Source organism: Diadema antillarum, unplaced genomic scaffold (genome assembly GCF_040938485.1).
Source record: "Diadema antillarum isolate AM-2024a unplaced genomic scaffold, OU_Dant_1.0 seq00000160_RagTag, whole genome shotgun sequence".
NCBI lineage: Eukaryota > Metazoa > Echinodermata > Echinoidea > Diadematoida > Diadematidae > Diadema > Diadema antillarum.
Window position 1 is genome coordinate 1,671,462 of NW_027271231.1, and position 21,404 is coordinate 1,692,865.

The following is a 21,404-nucleotide window of genomic DNA, read 5'->3' on the forward strand; positions in this document are numbered from 1 at the left end:
AGGAGCAGTGATTTTAAAAACGTTAAAGATATCACTTTTGATGCATATATGTAGGTCAGTTGTATCACAAAACATCCTACCACATAAAATTTTTGCAATAAAGCCTGAAATATAAGGAGATATCACTATTTTTCTCATTGAACCATAACTGTAGACAGTTTAATCAGGAAACATTTTTATTATAACTATTGTTCACATTTTGTATGTTCAACAATACTTAACGTCGATTACACTGGTTCAAATTTTTGCATTGGTTGTTTCTGTAGCCCTAACACACATTTTAGAACTAATTTGAAGCTCTAATGCTGGGTTTTTGTTTCATCTGCAAATGGTAAATTATGCCTTTAATTGAGTATATGTAGGGCACCTCAGCACATACATAACTATTCTGGTAAGTTTCTTCAAAGACCCCTGAGTAAATGTAACAGACATAGCTTACACTCACTCAGGATATGCCAAGACATATCAGGTCTTCAGTTTCGGGATATAAGCACAATTATAAAAAGATGATGCTTTGCACACTTTCTGAGTTGTAATTCTGACTTAAAGTATGATTTTAGAAATGCAACGGTCACCCCTCAAATAAGAGAAGAAAATGTCAGTTTTATATCTATTAATTTCTGTGTTTATATCAAGAGAACAGTATGATATTTATAATTTGTATTTTTTGATGATTTTTTTTCAGGTGTAATCAGTGTTGAATGTGAGTAAATGAGCTAATCATGACTGCTGTATTTTCAAGCCATCTGTAAATCTGTGTGAGTGAAGATATCATGGTTTGTAAGTGTACACATGACGTCATATACTTGGCATCACTGCTGCCGATATTGATGCATCTCCCATTTGCAAGCAGCGGAGGCCAAGATCGATGCTTTGCACCAACTCTGCGACAAAATGGCAATGACTTCGAATGAGACAGATTTACCAATTTCCCATCCCTGCGTAAACATCTTACCCTTCTTTTCTAGTTCTTTGTCTCTCTTTCTTCCATATTCTCTGTCTTCTTTTGTATTTTCTGTCTTTTTTTTCTCCTGATTGTCTTGCATCTGCTGCATCATCCTTGTCCGAGTCTCCTCCTCGGCTGCTCTATTTTTGGCGAGTGATGCGGGACACGGATTATGTCCTTTGAAGCTGCACACCCTCTCTTCCCTCAATCACTGGGAGCAGACAACTTGCCCCGGTGCCTGTCGCCATGGCGACAGTGATGTGGATGCAGCTCTCCTCACCTTGCGTCTGCCAGTGCCCAAGGACTGGCACGCAGACTTCTGAAGACAGAAGGAGATAGAGAGACGTAGGACAGGAGTGGAGAGAAGGAAAGAAGGCAGTGATTTCAGGAAAATCAAAATCTGTAATACCGCTTTTAGACTTAGAAATCTAATCTGAGAGAGGCTGGAATGATATCCTTCTACATGTATTGTACTATTGAATCTGATATTTCATTGGCTGTGTTAATCTAATTCGTTTCAAAATGCATTTATAATGGCCCTTACGAAGATGGTTTGAAATGCGATTCTTGAGGTGCTGCATCTTGCATTTGTCTAACCATCATATTGTTATCCCGATTCAAGTATTGTCACTGCGCAGCTGCTTTGTGCCATTTGACCCGGGAATACGCCTTCATCATTCACGCACACACATTGTCTAGAAAACACAAATGGTGCACACTCTCCTCCACAATCAGAAACAGCTGAAAGTGGATAGGAAGCTCTGTGATATAAATGTGTTTCAAAACGGCATTGTGTTTCTCTACTCGCGGAAAGGCGATTGTGGTCTCAAACACGTTTTAACTCATGCTTTGAATGGCATTTCTAATCGGCGTTTCTGAACACGTTTGAAAACACGGTTGCACTTATCTATTTGCCTCAAAACGCATTTAGGAATAGGGTCATGATTCTGCCTCAGAAAATTTCAGGTCAATGTGCCCTTAATAGAGAGGTTGGCATAATGTTATTCTGCATTAATCTATGGGTTTCACTGCTGAATCTGATATGTTAGTATCAGTTCTGTGGATAAGGAAAATGTAGAGCAAGCAAGGAAAGCTTGCTTATGTACAATGTACTGGTGTGCTTACAGAATAAACCAGGCTGTAAGTGCATGGGTCTCATATGATTCTTTTTTGTTGTTGTTGTTGAAGTGATTGCTTTCACCAAGTCTCCCGTTTGAAATCAAAGGAGGGGAAAGGGAAACAATTTTGCTCCTTGTCCTTGAAGGAAGGCTACATGGTTTATGTGACCAGGCTTTATAAGGTGCCTGGGGACATGTTTTCTGGCAAATTGTCAGCTCATTAGCAGCTTTTGTCGACCTCTAGTGACCTAAGGAGGATGGCATGCCAAGTCCTCATCCTTCAGTTTACTAGGGTGTGAAAGGAAAATCACTCATTTTGAACCCCCCCCCCCCCTAAAAAAAAAAGTAACCATGCTTTTCAGGTTTTCACTTAAAGCTCCCCCCCCCCCTTGTGCATATCTTCTTGGTGTGACCCCTGTGATATGTTGTAAAGGTGCTCTTTAACATTGGGAGCAGTGATTTAAAAGATGTTTTAGTTATCACATTTGATACTTATGTGTAGGTCAGTAGTATCATAAACATCCAACCATATAAAAATTTCGCACTAAAGCCTAAAATATATGGAGGTATCACTTTTTTCTCAGTAAACCATAACTGTAGACAGTTTACTCTAGAAATCATTTTCTTATATCTATTGTTCAAATTTTGTATATCTAACAATACTTAACATTGATTATACTGAATAACAGTTTTACATTATTTGTTTATATCCCTAACTCATATTTTAGAACTATTTTGAAGCACGAAGGCTGGGTTTTTGTTTCATCAGCAAATGGTAAATAATGCCTTTTAGAACTTTATGGAGCCTGTCCAAAGTTTATGGAGATTTCAGTTTCTTGTATGGAATGGGGTTAAGTTGATGTTTCATCTGTTTGAACAAGTGTCCATACTGCCAAGTCACCCTGACTGTGTAAGAACTTTTTTTTTTTAATACAGTATCTAGTCTGATTTTCATGAAAGCTCCACTGTCCTGTTTGATTTTAATGTCCATCAAAAGCCAACTTAAAGGGACTGTACAGTACTGGTTGAGGTGGGATTCATGTTTTGAACATTCCTAAGTGAGATAATGAGAAACCTCTTATGAAATTTGAAAGAGCATGTAATTTTAGGAAGGATTCAATGTTTATTTAATGAAAATTGGTTTTCAAATGGCTGAGATATCCAAAAAAGTGATAATAATAAAAAGCGACAGGCCATGCCTTTTATTAGGATCTCATTGTTTCACCTTGTTTTTGATATCTCAGCCATTTCAAAACCGATTTTCATCAAATAAACTTTTGATACCCCTTGGAATTGCATGCTCTTTGACATCTTATAGAGTGGTTTCTGAATATCTCGCAAAACGTTAAAAGCTAAATCCTCACCTCAACCAGAACTGTACACACCCTTTAAACATGCTGTGGGATTGAACCATGAAACAAGAAGGAAACATTTAAAGTGTGTTCACCCATTGAAGACTAGTCCCAAGTATACTTGGGCAGGTGTCTGTGGGCAATGTGTGTTATAGCAAAACCGGGTCATTCTCAACAGGTTAATTAACATAGGTGGTCACAAGCTCAATCAGATGTACTCCAGGCGATCTCATCTTTGTGTTTGTTCGGGCACAGCTCAGAATTTCCTTTGTCCAACACAAGCACTGGACTTTTTCACATGACCAAATCAAAACATTCAGTGCTTTTCTTGGTGTGTGTTCCAAACAGTTCACGGACAGTGTATAATGAGGGCAGCTTCCTGGTTTAAAATCTTTTGTCACAAAAACCTGCCAAATCTTCACTGTCCAGAACTTTTTCTTCTACCATTGTAACTTTTTCTTCTACCATTGCCACATTTTGCAAAGCAGTCTGCACTGTAAACACTTCCGGAGCTGGCAAAATATGAAATTTTGCTTTTGGAAAGTGGTAAGGAATAAGTTCTTGGATTGATGTGGAAAAAGGGTTCATGGGCTATGAAAATTGTGTTTACTCCAAAGAAAATATTTCAATTTGAATCAAAGTCAACCAATCAGAAAAAGCTATTAGCATAGATTTTTAAAGCATAATTAAAATTAGTTGACTTATTAGAGTACAGATGTATTTTAACTTCTTGAATGTTTTTTAACTTTAATATAGAATGTCTGTTATTAAAATCTGATATTTTGCAGTGGCAATTTTGAATGTGGATAATGTTCATGCTTTAATGGAAGGGTTAATATAACTGTTTAGCATCAGAATAACCCTTAGCTCTCTCGAAAATCACTGAAAAACCTGGAGGTTCCCTTATACGTGTGAGTGTGTGCTTGTAGGCATGTGTGTGGATGTGTGGACATATTTGGGAGTCTAAGTTTTGTTTGTTTGTTTGTTTGTTTGTTTGTGGTTTTTTTTTTTTTTTTTTTTTTTGGGGGGGGGGTTTGCTGCCATATACTACTCTGTGTATCCCCAGGTACCTGTACCACAGGATACTTTGGATTCAGCTTTATTATGCCGCTGCCGCATTATATCTGTGTGCGCAATACTAGACATTTCCTGACGGATTTTATTCAAATTTGGTACAGGTATACCTACATGTAGAGGTGTGTACTGCCAGGGACTTTGAAAACTGTGTACAGTGGATGTGGGGCTTTCTGTGCCAGTCGCCACTCAAAGCAGACTCAGGGTTAAAGGCTAAACATAGTTCTGGTACGCCTGCAGAATTGTTGAATTTTGCTCCAAAATGTATACGTATGCCTAAGAAATATGTGGAATAATGCTGTATAATAACAAGGCATTCGTTGGGTAACGATGAAAATGTGAAATATTAAGCAAAAGGGTTTGCCGGAGCCGCAGTCTCAGAGCGGGGTCAGGCTAACTCGGACTCGGGGACAACTCGACCTCACTTTGACGGCGGGCCGAGTTGTCCCTCTGGATTGTACAATGTTGTACTATGGGAGTGCTTCGCGTTCTGGCTGGTCGCAGTTATGGGCCGAGTTGATACAACACGCACATCAAAGAACCTCTTTGGCCGCATACAAAATGAGCGTATGCCTATGAATAAAATTTGGCGCTCATGAACTGCGTGTAAATTGTCTGAAATAGGGCCGACTTGTCCCTGAGACCAAGTTAGCCTGGATCCTTCTGGAATAAAAGTTGGTATACCGTTTTTTATTTTAGATCTCAAAATACTCCAAAACAACCCATCATCCCGACAAATCCCGTCAGCCAGGTAAGTTTCTTAGTAGGCTCTTTTGATATATTGTAAGAAAATATGAAATGGTGCAAGACAGGTTCTCAAAACCTTACCAGAACTATGTTTTCACTTCAACCTAATTGGATGTGGTAGTGAATGTGCACTTCGGACTTGTTCTCTTTCATAATCAGTGTTCCCCACCAACCCACTTCCTTTACGACCCACTCCCAACCCGCTAATCACTCGATCTGGTTGGTTTACACCCAGAAGTTTTCAGCCCAAGGTCTCCACCCAGAAGTTTTCAGTCCAAGGTCTCCCATGCTAGAAATGTTGCGGGTTGCCCCAGCTCAGGTTGAGAGTGACTTTAATGGGAGTGTTGCTATGTGGGTCCAACTCTGGGGAGTGCCTCAATCAATCCACAGGTGACCAATTAGACCACATTCCAGACAGACGGAACTAAACAATAGTTATGTTCAGACGACAAGCCCTAACCTCGAGGTTAGGAAACCTCGAGGTTTAGCTCTTGCCCCCTAACTTTGACGTGTGTCCACATGACGAATCTTAACCTCGAGGTTACGAAACCTCGAGGTTACATTCCTGCCCCTTTGAGTGCGTTGATTTTTGTGTCCACATGGTGCTTAACTAGAGTGGGGACCCCCCATGGCTCGTGGTTAGAGCGCTAACCATGAGATTTCTCGTGGCTCTTAACATCGAGCAAACCTTGAGGTTAGCTAACTACGAGTGCGTCTTCACAGTCCCTAACTACAAGCCCTAACCTCGAGGTTAAGGCTTGTCGTCTGAACATAACTATTGTTGTCCTCTATGTTTAGCAGCCTCCTAGAAGCTGGCCAACCAGATGTGGGGTGTTATGTGCTTCGTTTGCCTGGCAGAAAGTTTGCTTATTCACATCAGGCAGTGAAGAATTATAGAACTTTAATGAGCCCTGTCACGTGACCAAAAAAAACAAAACAAAAAACAAAAAAACACAGTAAATAAATCTAGCAAGCCAAGGAGTGAGCATTTGCAATGGCAAAAAAGGAATAAGATTGTGGAGTTGTTTTTTTTTAAATCCACTTCCTAGGAAGGTTTTTCATGTTTGTTTGTTTGTTGTTGTTTTTTTTTGCTTGTAAGTTTAAAAGCCCTGAATAGTACTTTCTACTTTTAAGTGTTAACTTACAGACGATACCACATTGCACGCAAGACGATAGCTAAGAAAGAATAATTAAATGATTGATATTTTTTTTTTAAATTACCACTTGTTATGCAAAATATCTATAATGATAAGCAGACAAAATACATTGTATGAATGTTTAGGGCAAAAAAAAAAAAGTTCAAAGAATTTGTCACCCAATGCAAAGTATTTGGTAGGGACTTTACGAGTAATGGGCCTTATCCATTTTAATAGGGGTGTGGAGCGATTAATATCCACAAGAATTAATTCATGCATATATATAGGGCCTATATGCAAAATGTAATGAGTGCATACAATGTACTTTTTTATGTTTATACCAGTGTATTATCTGCATATATAATGCACACGAACAGTTCTTAACCGGTTGAGGACGAGTCCCGCGTATACTCGGGCAGATGTCTTTGGGAAATGCGTGTTTTGGCAAAATCAGTCTGTTCTCAATGGGTTGATAACTTTTTAGAGTATAATTTCTGTTATTCTTATGATTTTTTTAAATTTTTTCTTTTTTTTTGGGGGGGGAGGGTAGAAATCATTCAGGAAAATGTTTCAAGTTTTCACAAGATTGTAAAGATCTTCATTCTGTCATTTTCTCTGTGGAGGTGGGAAGTCTGGGAAAAGAATCCCAGTGCAATGTACTGCACAGTTTACACATTATACATGGTCTACCACAAACTGGGTTAATGTATTCTCCGTGCACTGACTGCACACACTACGTATGCTGGTGTCAATATTTGACCGCGTGGCTGCCCGATGGACCAGTCTGTCCACAAGTCGGATGGACGGACAGTTGCACAAACACGTACGCACGGCTGTAAATTTCTGATCCTCGTGGCTACCTTGATAGCGCTTTAGTCATAGATGTAGCAATATGGATTTCTGGAGAATTTTTTTTCTCTTTTTAGCTCACCTGAGCCAAAGGCTCAAGTGAGCTATTGCGATCGCCCTTCGTCCGGCGTCCGTCGTGCGTCGTGCGTCGTGCGTCGTGCGTCGTGCGTCGTGCGTCGTCCGTCGTCCGTCGTGCGTCGTGCGTAAACTTTTTACATTTTCATCTTCTTCTTGAAAACCCCAAGACCGATTTTCATCAAACTTGGCAGGTAGCATCCCTAGGGGGTTAGGAACTCAATTTGTTAAAATGGGCACCATAACCCACCCAGGGGGCCCCCAGGGTGGCCCAAACCCCCCAAAATTAAGGAATCTTTAAAAATCTTCTTCTCTAGAACCAGAAGTGATAGAGCTAAGTTAATACTATGAGTTAGTTCATTGATGACTGTAGTTTCAAGTTTGTTCATGGCAGAATCAGGGATGCCCCCCTTGGGACCCAGGGGAGGGGGGTGGGGAGGGGTTCTAATGGGGCCTAAATTGTACATTTTCATCTTCTTCTTGAGAACCCCATGACCCATTTTCACCAAACATGGCAGGTAGCATCCCTAGGGGGTTAGGAACTCAATTTGTTAAAATGGGCACCATGCCCCACCCAGGGGGTCCCCAGGGGACCCCCAGGGGGCCCAAATCCCCCAAAATTAAGGAATCTTTAAAAATCTTCTTCTCTAGAACCAGAAGTGATGGAGCTAAGTTAATACTATGAGTTAGTACATTGATGACTGCAGTTTCAAGTTTGTTCATGGCAGAATCAGGGGTGCCCCCCTTGGGACCCAGGGGAGGGAGGTGAGGAGGGGTCCTAATGGGGCCTAAATTGTACATGTTTATCTTCTTTTTTAGAACCCCATGACCCATTTTCACCAAACTTGGCAGGTAGCATCCCTAAGGGGTTAGGATCTCAATTTGTTAAAATGGGCACCATGTCCCACCCAGGGGGCCCCCAGGGGGGCCCAAACCCCCCAAATGAAGGAATCGTTAAAAATTTTCTCTAGAATCAGAAGTTATACAGCTAAGATAGTACTATGAGTGAGTACATTAATGACTGTAGTTTCGAGTTTGTTCATAGGAGATCCAGGGGTGCCCCTCTTGGGGGCAGGGGTGGGGGGGGGGGGGGGGTTGGTTAGGAAGGTCCAAATGGGGGCCTGAATCGTACATTGTCATCTTCTTCCTGAAAACCTCATGATAGATTTTCGTCAAACTTGGCAGGTAGCATCCTTAGGGGGTCAGGATCTCAATTTATCAAAATGGGCACCATGCCCCACCCAGAGGGCCCCAGGGGGCCCCCAATTCCCCAAATTAAGGAATCTTTAAAAATTTGGGCCCTTATTGTACATTTTCATCTTCTACTTCAGAATGCCTGGTCAAATTTTGGTAGAGCTGTGAATAATTTAGATTAGTGACTGCGTGAAAGGTGAACTTGCGATACTCAGGTGAGCGCTAGACCCGCGGGTCTCTTTTTTTTTTTTGGTGGGGGGGGGGGAAGGGGGTGGGTTCTTTCTGTTGGGAGTTTAGATGGGGGATGAAGGAGTATGTTCCAATAAGAAATAAGCTCATTGTACTTGTAGCCTGTAAAAGCAGCAGGGTGTGTCACCTAGATGCGAAAGTGGTCAGAGCTTTTAGTTTTACTGTTGTCATGTGGATGAAAGTGGCATATAATGTGTCTCCATCAAATGGAAGTATAATCCTTTGTGTGTTTTGAATGCTGATCAGCACAGAATATCCAGTAGTGTTGCTTACACTGTGGTATGGTGGATGCTGTGGTACACAGTTATTATTGCAAGGAGACATTTTGAAGGGATGGTATAGTATTGATGGAGATGAGGATTGGGCTTTTAGCTTTTTGTGAGATACCAAGAGACCACTTATGAAAAAATATAGAGGATACCATTCTGAGAGGATTCAAACTTCATTTGATCAAAATCGGTTTTGGAATGGCTGAGACATCCAAAAACAGAGTAAAACAAAGTGATCGTAATAAAAGGTGAGTCCCACCTTTTGTTAGGATCATTCTGTTTTGGATATCTCAGCCATTTCAAAATCAATTTTCATCAATTTTCCTCTTGGAATAACTTACATGCTCTTTCACATTCAACAATAGGTTTCTTTATCCCACACAAAAAAATGTTCGAAACCTGAAGTTAGGCCTCAACCAAAACTATACAATCCCTTTAAGTCTGCCAGAAGTTGAAAAGAAACTGTATGATCATTTCAAGGAAAATCCAAAGATCACTCCCAGCCCAGGACTACTCTGAGTTTATGTCAGAAGGTTGCAGAATTTCAAAATTTAATGTTTTTACAATCCATTGAGATCTTTCACCAAAAAAAAAAGAAGAAGAAATAATGCACATTAAAGGTGAATACAATCCCCCCTCACAGATTCAGGTGCTTGATTTTTTATATTGCATATTGTTGAATGAAATAAAAATAGAATCTTTGGCATCAGATTATTATGCTGTTGACCTTTTTTGAAGGAAAATTTGCTGTAGTTGCAAAGTCATTGCCAAAACTAATCTTCTACTGCTTTTGATGTAAATATCTAATGGGAAAGACATACTTCAGTAATATCATTAACTGATCCACTATAAATGTTATCATGACCAATATCATTTCTTGGAAAGCAAGAAAAACTCTAAGATTCCCTAACTTTCATACTCTCTTACAATTGAGAGGCAACTTGCACTGTTTTGTTTGTTTTGATTGACGATAAAACTCTCTGTACCAAATTCAACGAAATAGAATGGAATTGCCCCTTAATATTATGTTGAGCCAAAAGATGAACTTTTCATGTAACAGTGGTTTTGGTTTCCCTGAATATGTTTTGGCTGGCGGGCGGTGGGGGCAAAACATTATCCCACATTCCTGCCACAGGGTGCACCCTTTTCCCCCTACTCTAGATGGGCTACGCCCCCTTGGTATCTCTCCAGCCTTCACGCCTGTGTGATTACAGCTACTCCCATCTGATGAAGACCACAGGGGCTGGGGGCGATGATAAACACAGGAGTGTAAACACAGTATAAACAAAGACAGAACACAATCCGTCCTACCAGTCTGCAGCGGAGTGGTGAATAACTTCCCCTCCACTTCTCCCAGATATTCAATCCTAGGTTTGGCAATGAAGTCAACTTTAACCTGCTTTGCTGACTATAGTAAAGGGACCGTATGGTTTTGGTTGAGACCTAATTTTAGGTTTCTGACATTTTTTTTGGTGAGATAATGAGAAACCTCTTATCAAATATGAAAGAGCATGTAATTCCATGAGGAATTCAACGTTTATTTGATGAAAATTGGTTTTGAAATGGCTGAGATATCCAAAACAGAGCGATTCTGATAAAGTGTGGGACCCACCTTTTATTACGATCGCTTTGTTTTACTTTGTTTTTGGATGTTTCAGTCATTCCAAACCCGATTTTCATCAAATGAATTGTGAATTCCTCTTAAAATGGTATGCTCTGTACTAGTTCAGAAGTGTTTTCTTGGTATCTCGCCAAAAGTTAAAAGCCGGATTCTCATCTCCACCAATACTGTACCATCCCTTTCATCCCATTTTCTTCCAAATTTTCCATAGCTTTTTCATCCTCCATAACATGATAACTCTCCAAATGTTTTCTGCTTGCGAACTTCAAAATGCAGTTTTGTCTTTTTTTTTAATTGTCTAATATTTTCTCCCTTTGATTTCATGGAGATCCTAAAAGAAGAACTTTTCTTGAACAGTGGGTCTCGTTTCCCATATGTGGATTTATTTTCTTTTATTATTATTTTATTTTTGCTCATGGTGGGAGCTAAATATTACCCCAGGAATCTGAAGATACATTCTTTAAAAAAACAACAACATAATAATCGCTCAACCTTTACTGTGCCTGAATGAATTTGAATAGAAGGATATGATTAATTTTAGATTTGTATTGGTTTTAAGGGGATCAGGCAAAGAATTAGATCAACTGCAGACTTACGATATAATGACATCACATCGTCTGTGCTTTATGTGTGATTGGGATTTCACTGTTTCATGTAAATTTCTTTCCCATAATTTTCTTATTATTTGTCCAATTTCAATGATACCTTTACAGTTTTTCCTCCTTCATAGTAATAATAATGATAAGACTGGTTGCCTCCTGTAGTATATGGTACCTTTTCAGCATATGATGGTGCTTAAAGCACGTTATGACACATTATTACTTCAGTCACACACACACACACACACACACACACACACACACATACACATATCTACATTATATGAGTAGAATTGCATATGATTTACCTTGACATAAGATGAGAAATGTCCTCATGTGACGAGCATATGTAACTAAATTCCTCTTTACAGAACATTACAATAGATTCCAACATCATTAATATGAAGAGTACATGTTTGCAATATTCTGAAAATATGGGAGAGTATAAAGGTTTGCAGGAATTATTTACTAGTACAAAGTATAATCTAATCATGCACAGAATCAGTGCAAGAAAGGTGTGACATTAAGCATCAGTTTGAACTTACTTTCATTGCTAATTTATGCTTAGTTCCTTTAAGCTCTGGGAGCCATTTCTCTTTTTGTATTTATTTATTTACATCTTAAAGTGACAGCACCCTGCCTAAGTGGGAGCAGAAACCAAATAAATCTGGTCCACGGTTTCGTGTCCGCAGCAAGTTTTCCACCATAATGGTGCAATTACTGCTGCTTGAAGTCGAAGCTTTATTGGAAACCTCTCAAATCTTTGACAAATTGTCAGGAGAAGGCCTTTTGTAAAGGTTGCATCCCTAATTTGAAGAGAACCTTCTTGGCAGAGTCACCATCATCACAATTTTTTTCCAAGGAGTGGGTGTTTCTCCAATACCATGTGCCAACACATGAGAAGATATGATTGGGGCTCAGAAAAGAATGTTAACCCGTTGAGGGCGGACTGACTTTGCTACAACACACATTTCCCATAGACATATAAGTGCCCTAGTATACTCGGGACTCGTCCTCAATGGGTTAAGAGTTTGAAATGGACTTGTCTCAGAATCTATATCAAACTTTTACACTCATCCGTTTGAAAAACTTCTTGCATGTAGAGGATTCATGTAATGTCAAACTCTGTTATAATGAGGGAGGCAATCTATTTCACACAATTTTAAAAAGGTTTTTACAAAAGTGGATATTTCTTTTCTTTGGATAGTCATGAAATTACAAGTGTGTTTTTAGTAAACTTTATAGAAAAAGGTGGACAAATTGATCCAGTTAAAGATTGCATGATACATGCTTTTTCCCTGAATGGTACCCAAGGCATAAATGTTTTCTGTTTTATCCATTGGTATCATCCACCTAGCTCAGGAGAAACAGACAGGCTATTAAGATAAGGTGGTGTAGAGTGAGCTTTTCTTGTCTTGTTTGAAATGGCGGCAGAACAGAGTTTCTATTTCTGATACCTAATGTTTACCTTTAAGGAGCACATCCCCGCAGATGACGCAGTCGTTGCACCCAGCGGGGTAATTAGACATCGAGATATCAATTTCAGAATGAAAATGGACGATGAAAGCCCGGCGGCTAGTGATAGCGCTGTAGCCAGCCGCTGTGAAGCCAGTGAGGAAGCATCCAAAGAATGCGTTGAGGCAGGGGGGTCCTTGGCATATAAATCCCGCCGCCAGAGTTCCCTACGTAACTCCCGAACGCCGCTCTCCTCCGGCTGCATCTTACGTGTTCAATATTTCGGTTCATGAGGTCACTGGCTGGTAATGTCTCTATCGTGCATAGCGCCAGACCCTTGTTTAAAGTCATAGGTTAGATTCGCAGCCGATGTTGATTTGTTTGATTCTCATCGATTGGCAACTGTTTCTGTCTAACTGTCTAAGCTGGGATGGTAGCTGTCTTTTGTCTGTCTGGGGTTAATTAGCCTCTCTTCCAGTCTCCCTAGAGTATTCTTTATTTTCTGCCTTTCAAGGTCCATGTTTGGCATTTTTTAAGCAGCATAGGTACTCCACAGACCACTGTGTGTATTAAAGGTCTCAAACAGGTTTCTGTAAACTCTGCAAGTTAATTTGACAGAGAAGACTTACAAATTGTGATTTCCAAGTGTGTATGATGTGATGCTGTACTTTAACCAATGGAAGTTTTACTGGTTAATTGTTGTTGTTGTTGTTTTGTGTGCATGTGTGTGTGGTTTACAAGGGAGCTCATTTTCACTGGTAACAAGTGGTAACTTGAATATAATATGCATGATCTTAGAGCTTTTCCATGTGTACTTCCAGGAAAGTGCTAGGCATCATATTGTACAGAATATTTGTCGTGGCTGTACACATGTATAAGTACACAACAAATTGGCCAGCCAGCTCTTAATGTGTAATACCCACATATTGTTCTGTTGCAAATGGTTAGCCAGGTATTGGGTCTGAGTTCAGTGACAAAAGTGTTCTAGAATCCTCTGTGATGAGGATTCTTACTTCCAACCACAAATGAAAACATCAGACAAAGTTATGATATCAAGCAAAGTTACTCAGTTCACAGTGTTTCCGGATACTGGCTTGGGAGGCTTTTGATGCAGTTACTTTAATAGCAGCTGTCACTGATATGTTGTTAGTTTCTTATCGTGAATTTTATCAGTCAGTATGAATGACCCCCTGTAAGTTTGCTCTAGGTATCGACTGAACAGGTGGAAGACATCTGTTGGGGGGGGGGGGGAGGGTCATGATGCCCCATTTGATATTACATAGGTTAATCAATGTGCAATAAACTGAGTAAATCACAGATATTTTGATGTCATTTTACATTAATATGATAAGCCTTATTGGTGTTCAGAATACATTTTCTCTTCTCAATACCTTCTTATTTCCCAGGTTTCCCCTTTTGCAAATTAGATAATTATCATTAACAACAACCCCCTCCCCCACACATGCACACACACAAGCACACACTCACACACACAAACTTCTTTTTCTTATCCGAATGATTACATTCACATCAGCAGTAGATAATAAGCCTACTAGCACATGCAGTTTACATCTGTATGCGTCATATCTCTTATACCGCATCTATCTGCTCTAAAGTGCCAGAACAAGTAGGACTTAATGGATTAGAAAGAAAAAAGTGCATATAGTATACAGTATCTGTTTACGTCCTCAAGATATCATTCAAGCATTGCAAAACCATTTATCTCCTTTATGTAAAAAAAAAAATCACTTCAACTACCCCCAACTTCACGGATTTATACATGTGTTTGTGTGTGCATAAGTCAGTGTGTCTACATGTCCTGGGTGCTGTTTGTTTTTCTTCTGATTCATATCCCTGTATCACCCTTCTCTGCCATTTATTTTCCAGAAACACATGGGTCATTTTACTTAATACATGCATATACCTGTGTGAAATCTGCTGCTGTATTCAATGAGTAGAGGTTGACATTTCAACCAACATTTAAGTGCTAAAGGGTTAATCGAAAGAATACCCATTTGTGGAGAGAAGAAATCAAGTCACTGGCAATGATTGTTTGATGTATCAATGACACTTAATCAGACCAGAGCATCTCTAGCTGGGCTTGATGAGTCCTCTGATTGAAAACTGACCGCTCCTTGTTATCAAGATGTGGCTTAATTCCTCCGGGCAGTGGGCCAATGCTAGTCCTTCTATCTCAACAAAATTTGCATATTGAGGGTTGGTCAAAGAAGGGGGGTAGGGATGTATTTGTGTTTCTCTTTTCTACTTCATTCTGTCTAAATTTTGGCATTTTTGCTCTTTTGACAAATTCACAGATACAGGCTGGTGCATTCCTAGCAGAAAGCAGAAATTGAGGGACTGATGACTGGATTAATTGACCAATGAGAGTCCCTCGCTCCATGGATGCAACCAATCAGGCAAGACTTGGATGTTCTCGACAGCGACCCCTGACCCAACCGAACAACAGTGCGTCCAAGACTTCATCGTTGTAGCCTCACATAAGTTGGACCACTGCAGGCTGAAGGAAAAACTAGCCAGTCATTCTCTTGGCAGTTTGTACTTACCGTGAATGTCATGTGACTGTGAATCCACCAATGAGAACAAGAGGCTCATACTGGACATCTTTGACCAATAGAAACAAGACTTGTATGAGAGGCTGACCCATTCACTATTGCACTAGCAACTAAAACAGGAATGTTCTCTGGCAGTGAAAAGAAGACATTGTCTCTACACAGAAAAACAACGCTGGAAATGGTCACCGAATAATGACAGGCTATTAGTCCAGTCTTTTTCATCTTTTTTTTTTCATATGATTTTGTTATAAATCAAATTTGATGGAATTTTTGATCTTCTGACATCCTGTCAGGATTATCCTAAGAGATTAACCAATTGGAAGGAGCTTGAAGTATCACTGACCAATCAGGAGAGTGTTGTCACCTGATCCAACCAATCAGAGGCCTTCATTTGAATTTGTGACTGCAAGCAGGAGTAAACCAAAGACACCATGTCGACAACGCCGTGTGGAACGTTTGCCAAGATTGTGCTCTTTGTTGTAAATTTTGTATTTTGGGTAAGTTGCTGGAATCTTTTAGTTCTATTTTACTTTGACAGCATAATTTTTTTGTGACACAAGTATAAGATTGAATGTTAATATACACAATACCATACCTCCATTGTCTTGTCCATTTATCATGGCATTTCATCATTTTGGTGGTGTAGTGCATTCATTAGGTGATCCGAGTATCCTCTCGGATCACCTTCTGTATCTGTACGGATTCTTTGTTTTTCTTCTTCTTCTTTATTTCTCCTCAAAAGTTGTGCAGAGGTTAGCTCACAAAGTGCATTGCCTCTCAATGTCAGACTTATACCATATATGTATCATGTCGCAAAGACGACAGCGCAAGTAAAATCATAGTGATCAGTCGACCGTGACGTCACTATGACGTCATTATATGAAAACACATTTTCATGAATATCGCATTAATGGAATGGAATATTTCAATGAAATTTACGTCACATATATTTCAAGTCAAGTGGATTCTACTCATATTCTCAAAATTCATTTTTATCCCAAAACGCGCGCGTACGCGCGCGTTGAAATATTTGTATGCTCAAATCGAGCTCAAATTTTTTTTGCACACGTTTCAGACCATTTGGAGCATTTTTTGAAAAATTGAAAAAATTGGACGGACGCGTACGCGCGCGCACATATTCGCACGCACAGCTAATATGAAATAGAAATTTTCAATTTTTTCACACGGATCGGATGTCCAAAATGTCAAGGAATATTTCTACCAAGTTTCAAGTCGATCCGACTCAATATGACGTCATACGGGCCCGTCAAATTCAAAATTCCGCGCGTGCGTCAATGGGGATATACAGTGCAACTATGCTAAAAAACCGCCAATTTTAAATCGGATTTTACTCGTCAGAATGGACGGTGACCCCCCATTTTCTTTACATATTCTAAAAGCTGATGAGTTGTACATGTCATTTCATGGGCTGGCTGTGCTAACAAAATGATTAAAAGATATCAAATTTCTTAATAAAGTTAAAAAAGTAGATTTTCAAAATGACGTCATCAAATTTCAAGTTTACTCGAGCCTATCTCACTTATCCTTTCCCAATTTTCACCCAAATTTCAATATGTTGTAGGTTATGGAATGCTCTTTCATTTATGTGATTACACAATTTTGATTCGATGACGACATTACCTCGAAAAAATGGATTGAAGGTAACCTTGTCAAATTTGACCAGATTACGTGTAATCTCTATGGGAGTGCAATTTTTATGGAAATGGAAATTGACATGACTATCTTTATCGAGCACTAGCTCACTTATGCTTCGGTGAATTTCTCTAAGATTTTGATATGTTGTAGCTGAGACGTAGAGCTATCGGTAATGTGCCCTTCGTTTATTCATAGATTGTCGGGATCACGTGAAAAAACTTGGTTGAAATTAAAGTTTATCTTCGATGTATTGAAATATTTCTTTCTTTTTGCAACTTTATGTGCAATAAATCAAGAAAAACATACCCTATCACCACCATATTTTGCACATCTTTAGTTCATGTCACGAACATTATTTCATAAAATAACAAGTACTTGATCAGACGCCATCTTGGGTATGTAAATTAGGGTCAAAGGTCATAGATGTTTCATCCTGTATCTTGGTGAATACAGGTCCTATCTTTCCCATATTTTGCACACGTAAAGACCATGTTACAGGGATCATTTCATAAAATAATCACTTTTTGCTCAGATGCCATCTTGTCTTTGCAAAGTGGGGTCAAAGGTCATATGTACTTCTTTTTCTATGTTCGCTATGACGTGTTATCTCTATGGGAGGGAATTTTTTAGATGTGAAAATTGACATGACTCTCTTTATCCAGCACTATCTTACTTATGCTTCGGTGAATTTCTCTCAGATTTTAATATGTTGTAGCTGAGACTTTGCAGGATCAGGACTCGAATCATTGATTAAAAAAAAATCGGATCACCTTAATTTGTCAGTGATGACAAATTACAATCTCTAGTTTCTTTTTGGTTTTGTGTTTTCTCTAGATGCCTCTACCATACTCCCCTGCCCCCACCACCTTGGTGCCAAATCTTTGGCAGATCTGTTTATATATTTCTGTATATAAGTGCAATTAGATGTTATTACCCCCTGAAAGTGTCATAATGTAAACATGGTCATTAACAAGGTTTCCCCCCTCCCCCAAGGGAGGGTGAAACTAAGTTGAATATTCTTGGGAACATCCAAGTGAGGGAGGACAGTGCCTGAATTGGAGGATGTTGAGGGGATATTCTTTCTTTCCTTATTTGAAAGGGAGCATTTCCATTTTGATAGCAGAATTCGCTGATCTGGTATATTCTTTAGATAGAATATGAGGGATATTTTTCTTCAATAGAAATGTTAAAACAAAAAACAAATAATGGCCTTATCAGTTCAAAGTTTCTACCCCTCAATAAGAAAGAACGACAACAACCAACTTTTGAACTTTCCTCCTTTTCTTTAAACTCTGATATCAAATTTTTAACAATAAATGAGACAATCTACCAACAATTACAAACATTGAAACTTTGTACAAATGTTTGTAATTGTTGGTAGATTGTCTCCTTTATTGTTAAAAATTTGATATTAGAGTTTAAAGAAAGGAGGGGAGTTCAAAAGTTGGTTGTTGTTTCTTATTGAGGGGTGGGGGGATGAGCCCCCGGTGCACCCCCCACCTCCCCTCTGTGTTGGGCCATGTATTGGACTTCCAATGTTGAGGAGTGCAACCAGTGTTATGTTCTTCAGTTTCGTGATGTAGATCAATATAAGCAGTGCCCTCCCAGCATAACAAATGACTAGTGAGCCTTACAGATTTGCCATTGAAATCCTTCTCTCCTTCTATTCCCATTGGCCCAAAGTTTATCTATTCATTCAAAAATTCATTTATTCATTTATTCCATTACATTTTTACTGGATAACTCAAAGAGCAGATAAAACAAAATACACTTACATGTAAGTCCAAATTTGCACTGATAGAGTATTAATTAAAATCAAATCTATGATTTAAATTTAGTCTGTGGACTGTTTAAAAAGTAGTGAGAAGTGTACCACAGTCCAAAAGTCTATCACTCCTGTTTCCTAAGAAACATAATGCAATTGCATTCTGATTACATTTTTCAGATCATACATTCATTCATGTGTGCATTCACTTGTTATTCATCTGCTTATGTGCAACTTCTTCCCCTTTTTTTTATCTCTCCTTTTCAGCTGACCGGTGTGGCAGTGCTGGGCATAGGAATATGGGTCAGTGTAGACAGGGGGACACTGGAATTCCTCAACCTCTTCGAGGACCCCCTCTTCAAAATCATGGGTTATTCCATGATTGGTATAGGGGGCTTTGTCACCCTCCTCGGTTTCATTGGCTGTTTTGGGGCATGCCATGAACACAAATGGATGGTGTGGCTGGTAAGTCTGATCATTCATCATCCCTCTTCTCTTCAATGGTTTAACCCTGATTTACAAGTTTTGTTCTCATTTTTGTGTTGTTTTTAATCTGAGCAAAATTAAGTAGAATAGATCAGATTATGGTAGGATATGGTAAAATAGGACAGGATAGGGGAGAATAGAATAGGATGAAATGAAATAGAATGGAATAGAATACAATACAGTAGAATGGAATGAAATAAGATCTAAGAACATGATAGGAGGGGATAGGATAAAGTAGGATGCGACGGGGAAGAACAGAGTAGAATAGAATATGATAGAATGATGGAAAACAAAATCAACAAAGGAGAGTCAACATAGCTGGGTCACGATTTGTCCTATATCAGTGATACTTTACTCTCCTTAATGGAATATGTTATCACTCCAGGGTGTTAGAGATTACAAGCTGCTGAGTATTTGACCCAATCCATGAACTACTTGTCAAAAGAGGTGATCCTCACAGAATTTCTGAAACTGTTTTCTTTTTGCCCTGCTGTCTATTCCCCCCCCCCCCCCACTCTTTGTACATTCTTCCCTGTCTCGAAACCCTCTTATAATCAGAGATAGAGATTAAAGGATGCTTTGTTTTTATAAGAACTTGTTATTTCACAGAACATAGTTTCATAAGAATGAGTATTGGAAATGGATCAGGGTTTATTGGAGCTCTGAAATGTTGAGAGAGAAAAAAAAATGTTTTGCAAAGAAAAATGTATACCAGGTGAGTACATATTCTGTCTGTAAATGAGAAATACATCCTTATTAGCAAAAGGTGCAATATGAACTTAGCTATGTTAAATGATGCATGATGAAATCATTCATATGTATTGTGAATGCAAGGAAAATACGTACATTTGTGTGTGTTTTTTCTTCAAAAAGTTCTGTTTCTGGATGATTTAAAGCTGTACCAGAATAATCGTAAATGGCTAATAAGATTTATAAACATAAATGTAGCTATTTGTATGTTTTCTCCAGGGATGGGAAAGTTGGTACATCAATCTGGTTTGGGGAGAAATCTAGAAGGAAGATCATTATGTGTGGCATAGGCTCTCTTTCTTTGCTGGGTCAAGTGCTCTGACCCATGACCCCTTGTGCTCATAAAATGCAGTTGACCTTATCAGGGTAACGAGTCTTTGGGGGCCCCTCTCAGAGGTCGCGGGGGTTAAAGGTCAGTGGCACTGAGAAACAGAGTGTAGCATTGTGTCTCTTGACTTGTCAACGCCGGAGGCACAATATGTCCCATCTTCGTAGTCAACTCCATGCCCCTTTCACACTAGTAAAGTCTTATCAGGTGATAACAGGTGTGCCTGATGCACTTCTGCAGTCAGAACTCACTCCCCATTTAACCCGTTCCATACTGAATTCTGAAATGCCCATAGACTTAATACACAGGCAGCCCGGTTCCCGTACGGAACGGGTTTAAAGGTCCCCTTCTAAATCAACCCACATTTGAAAAAGTCTGAGCTGTTTATGGTATACATGGCATTCTGCCAAAGCTCTGATATTGTATACATATGAAGCTATATGGAAAAGGTCAAAGATGACATGCATTTTAAATGTTTATAAAAGTTAAAATCTGTTGGTGACTGGATTTGCCATAATATAGAGCAAGAAGGTTGGTGTTGAAATAAACCCTATACAATGCATTACAAGCTATAAAAGTGGATTTTTTGCACTAGTAATTTTTCGTACTATGTTGAGTAAGATGAATTTGTGTGTTTTTGATTCCACACAATGTTATAATCATGTCTTTATTGATGAATAAAAACAAAGACATGTTGACATATAAGGCCTATACCATGTCCTTGGTCCTATTCTGGACACTTGGCAGGTAATGACACATGTACAGATACTTACAGTGGACAATAACAACTTAGCTGTATTTACAATAGATTTATGAGGTTGACAACAGTCACACAAAATTAATTAATCACCATACATTATCCCACACAGTACACATACACTAATTTCTGATTGCTGAAGTCTAAATCAACTTTACTAATTTTATATTTTTCCTGGATACATATTACATAATTTTGAGTGTTTCAGTGTCAGTAATTAGTGACTCATTTTATTTTGTCCAGGATGCTCCATCACATTTTCTAATTGTTCAGATGAAATTCAAATAAATCATTAAATGGGTCCGGGATACATGCAATTATTACATATTACTAAGTGTCTTTCATACTGACATATTACATTACAAGATGATGAAACCCATATGACTGTGCTAATCAGCAGAATTC

The 21,404-nt window shown here is 39.0% G+C and overlaps 1 protein-coding gene across 2 annotated transcripts in view; it reads left to right on the plus strand.

Moving 5' to 3' along the window:
• The window catches only part of LOC139727910 (tetraspanin-6-like), a 74,949-nt gene that overhangs the window by 14,296 nt on the left and 39,249 nt on the right, over positions 1–21,404 (plus strand). For both annotated transcript variants that reach the window (XM_071638880.1, XM_071638881.1), the window contains exons 2-3: positions 15,000–15,754; positions 18,946–19,143. In XM_071638880.1, coding sequence (XP_071494981.1) covers positions 15,689–15,754; positions 18,946–19,143 — 264 coding nt within the window. In that variant the 5' untranslated portion in view covers positions 15,000–15,688. The remainder of the gene's footprint in view (positions 1–14,999; positions 15,755–18,945; positions 19,144–21,404) is intronic.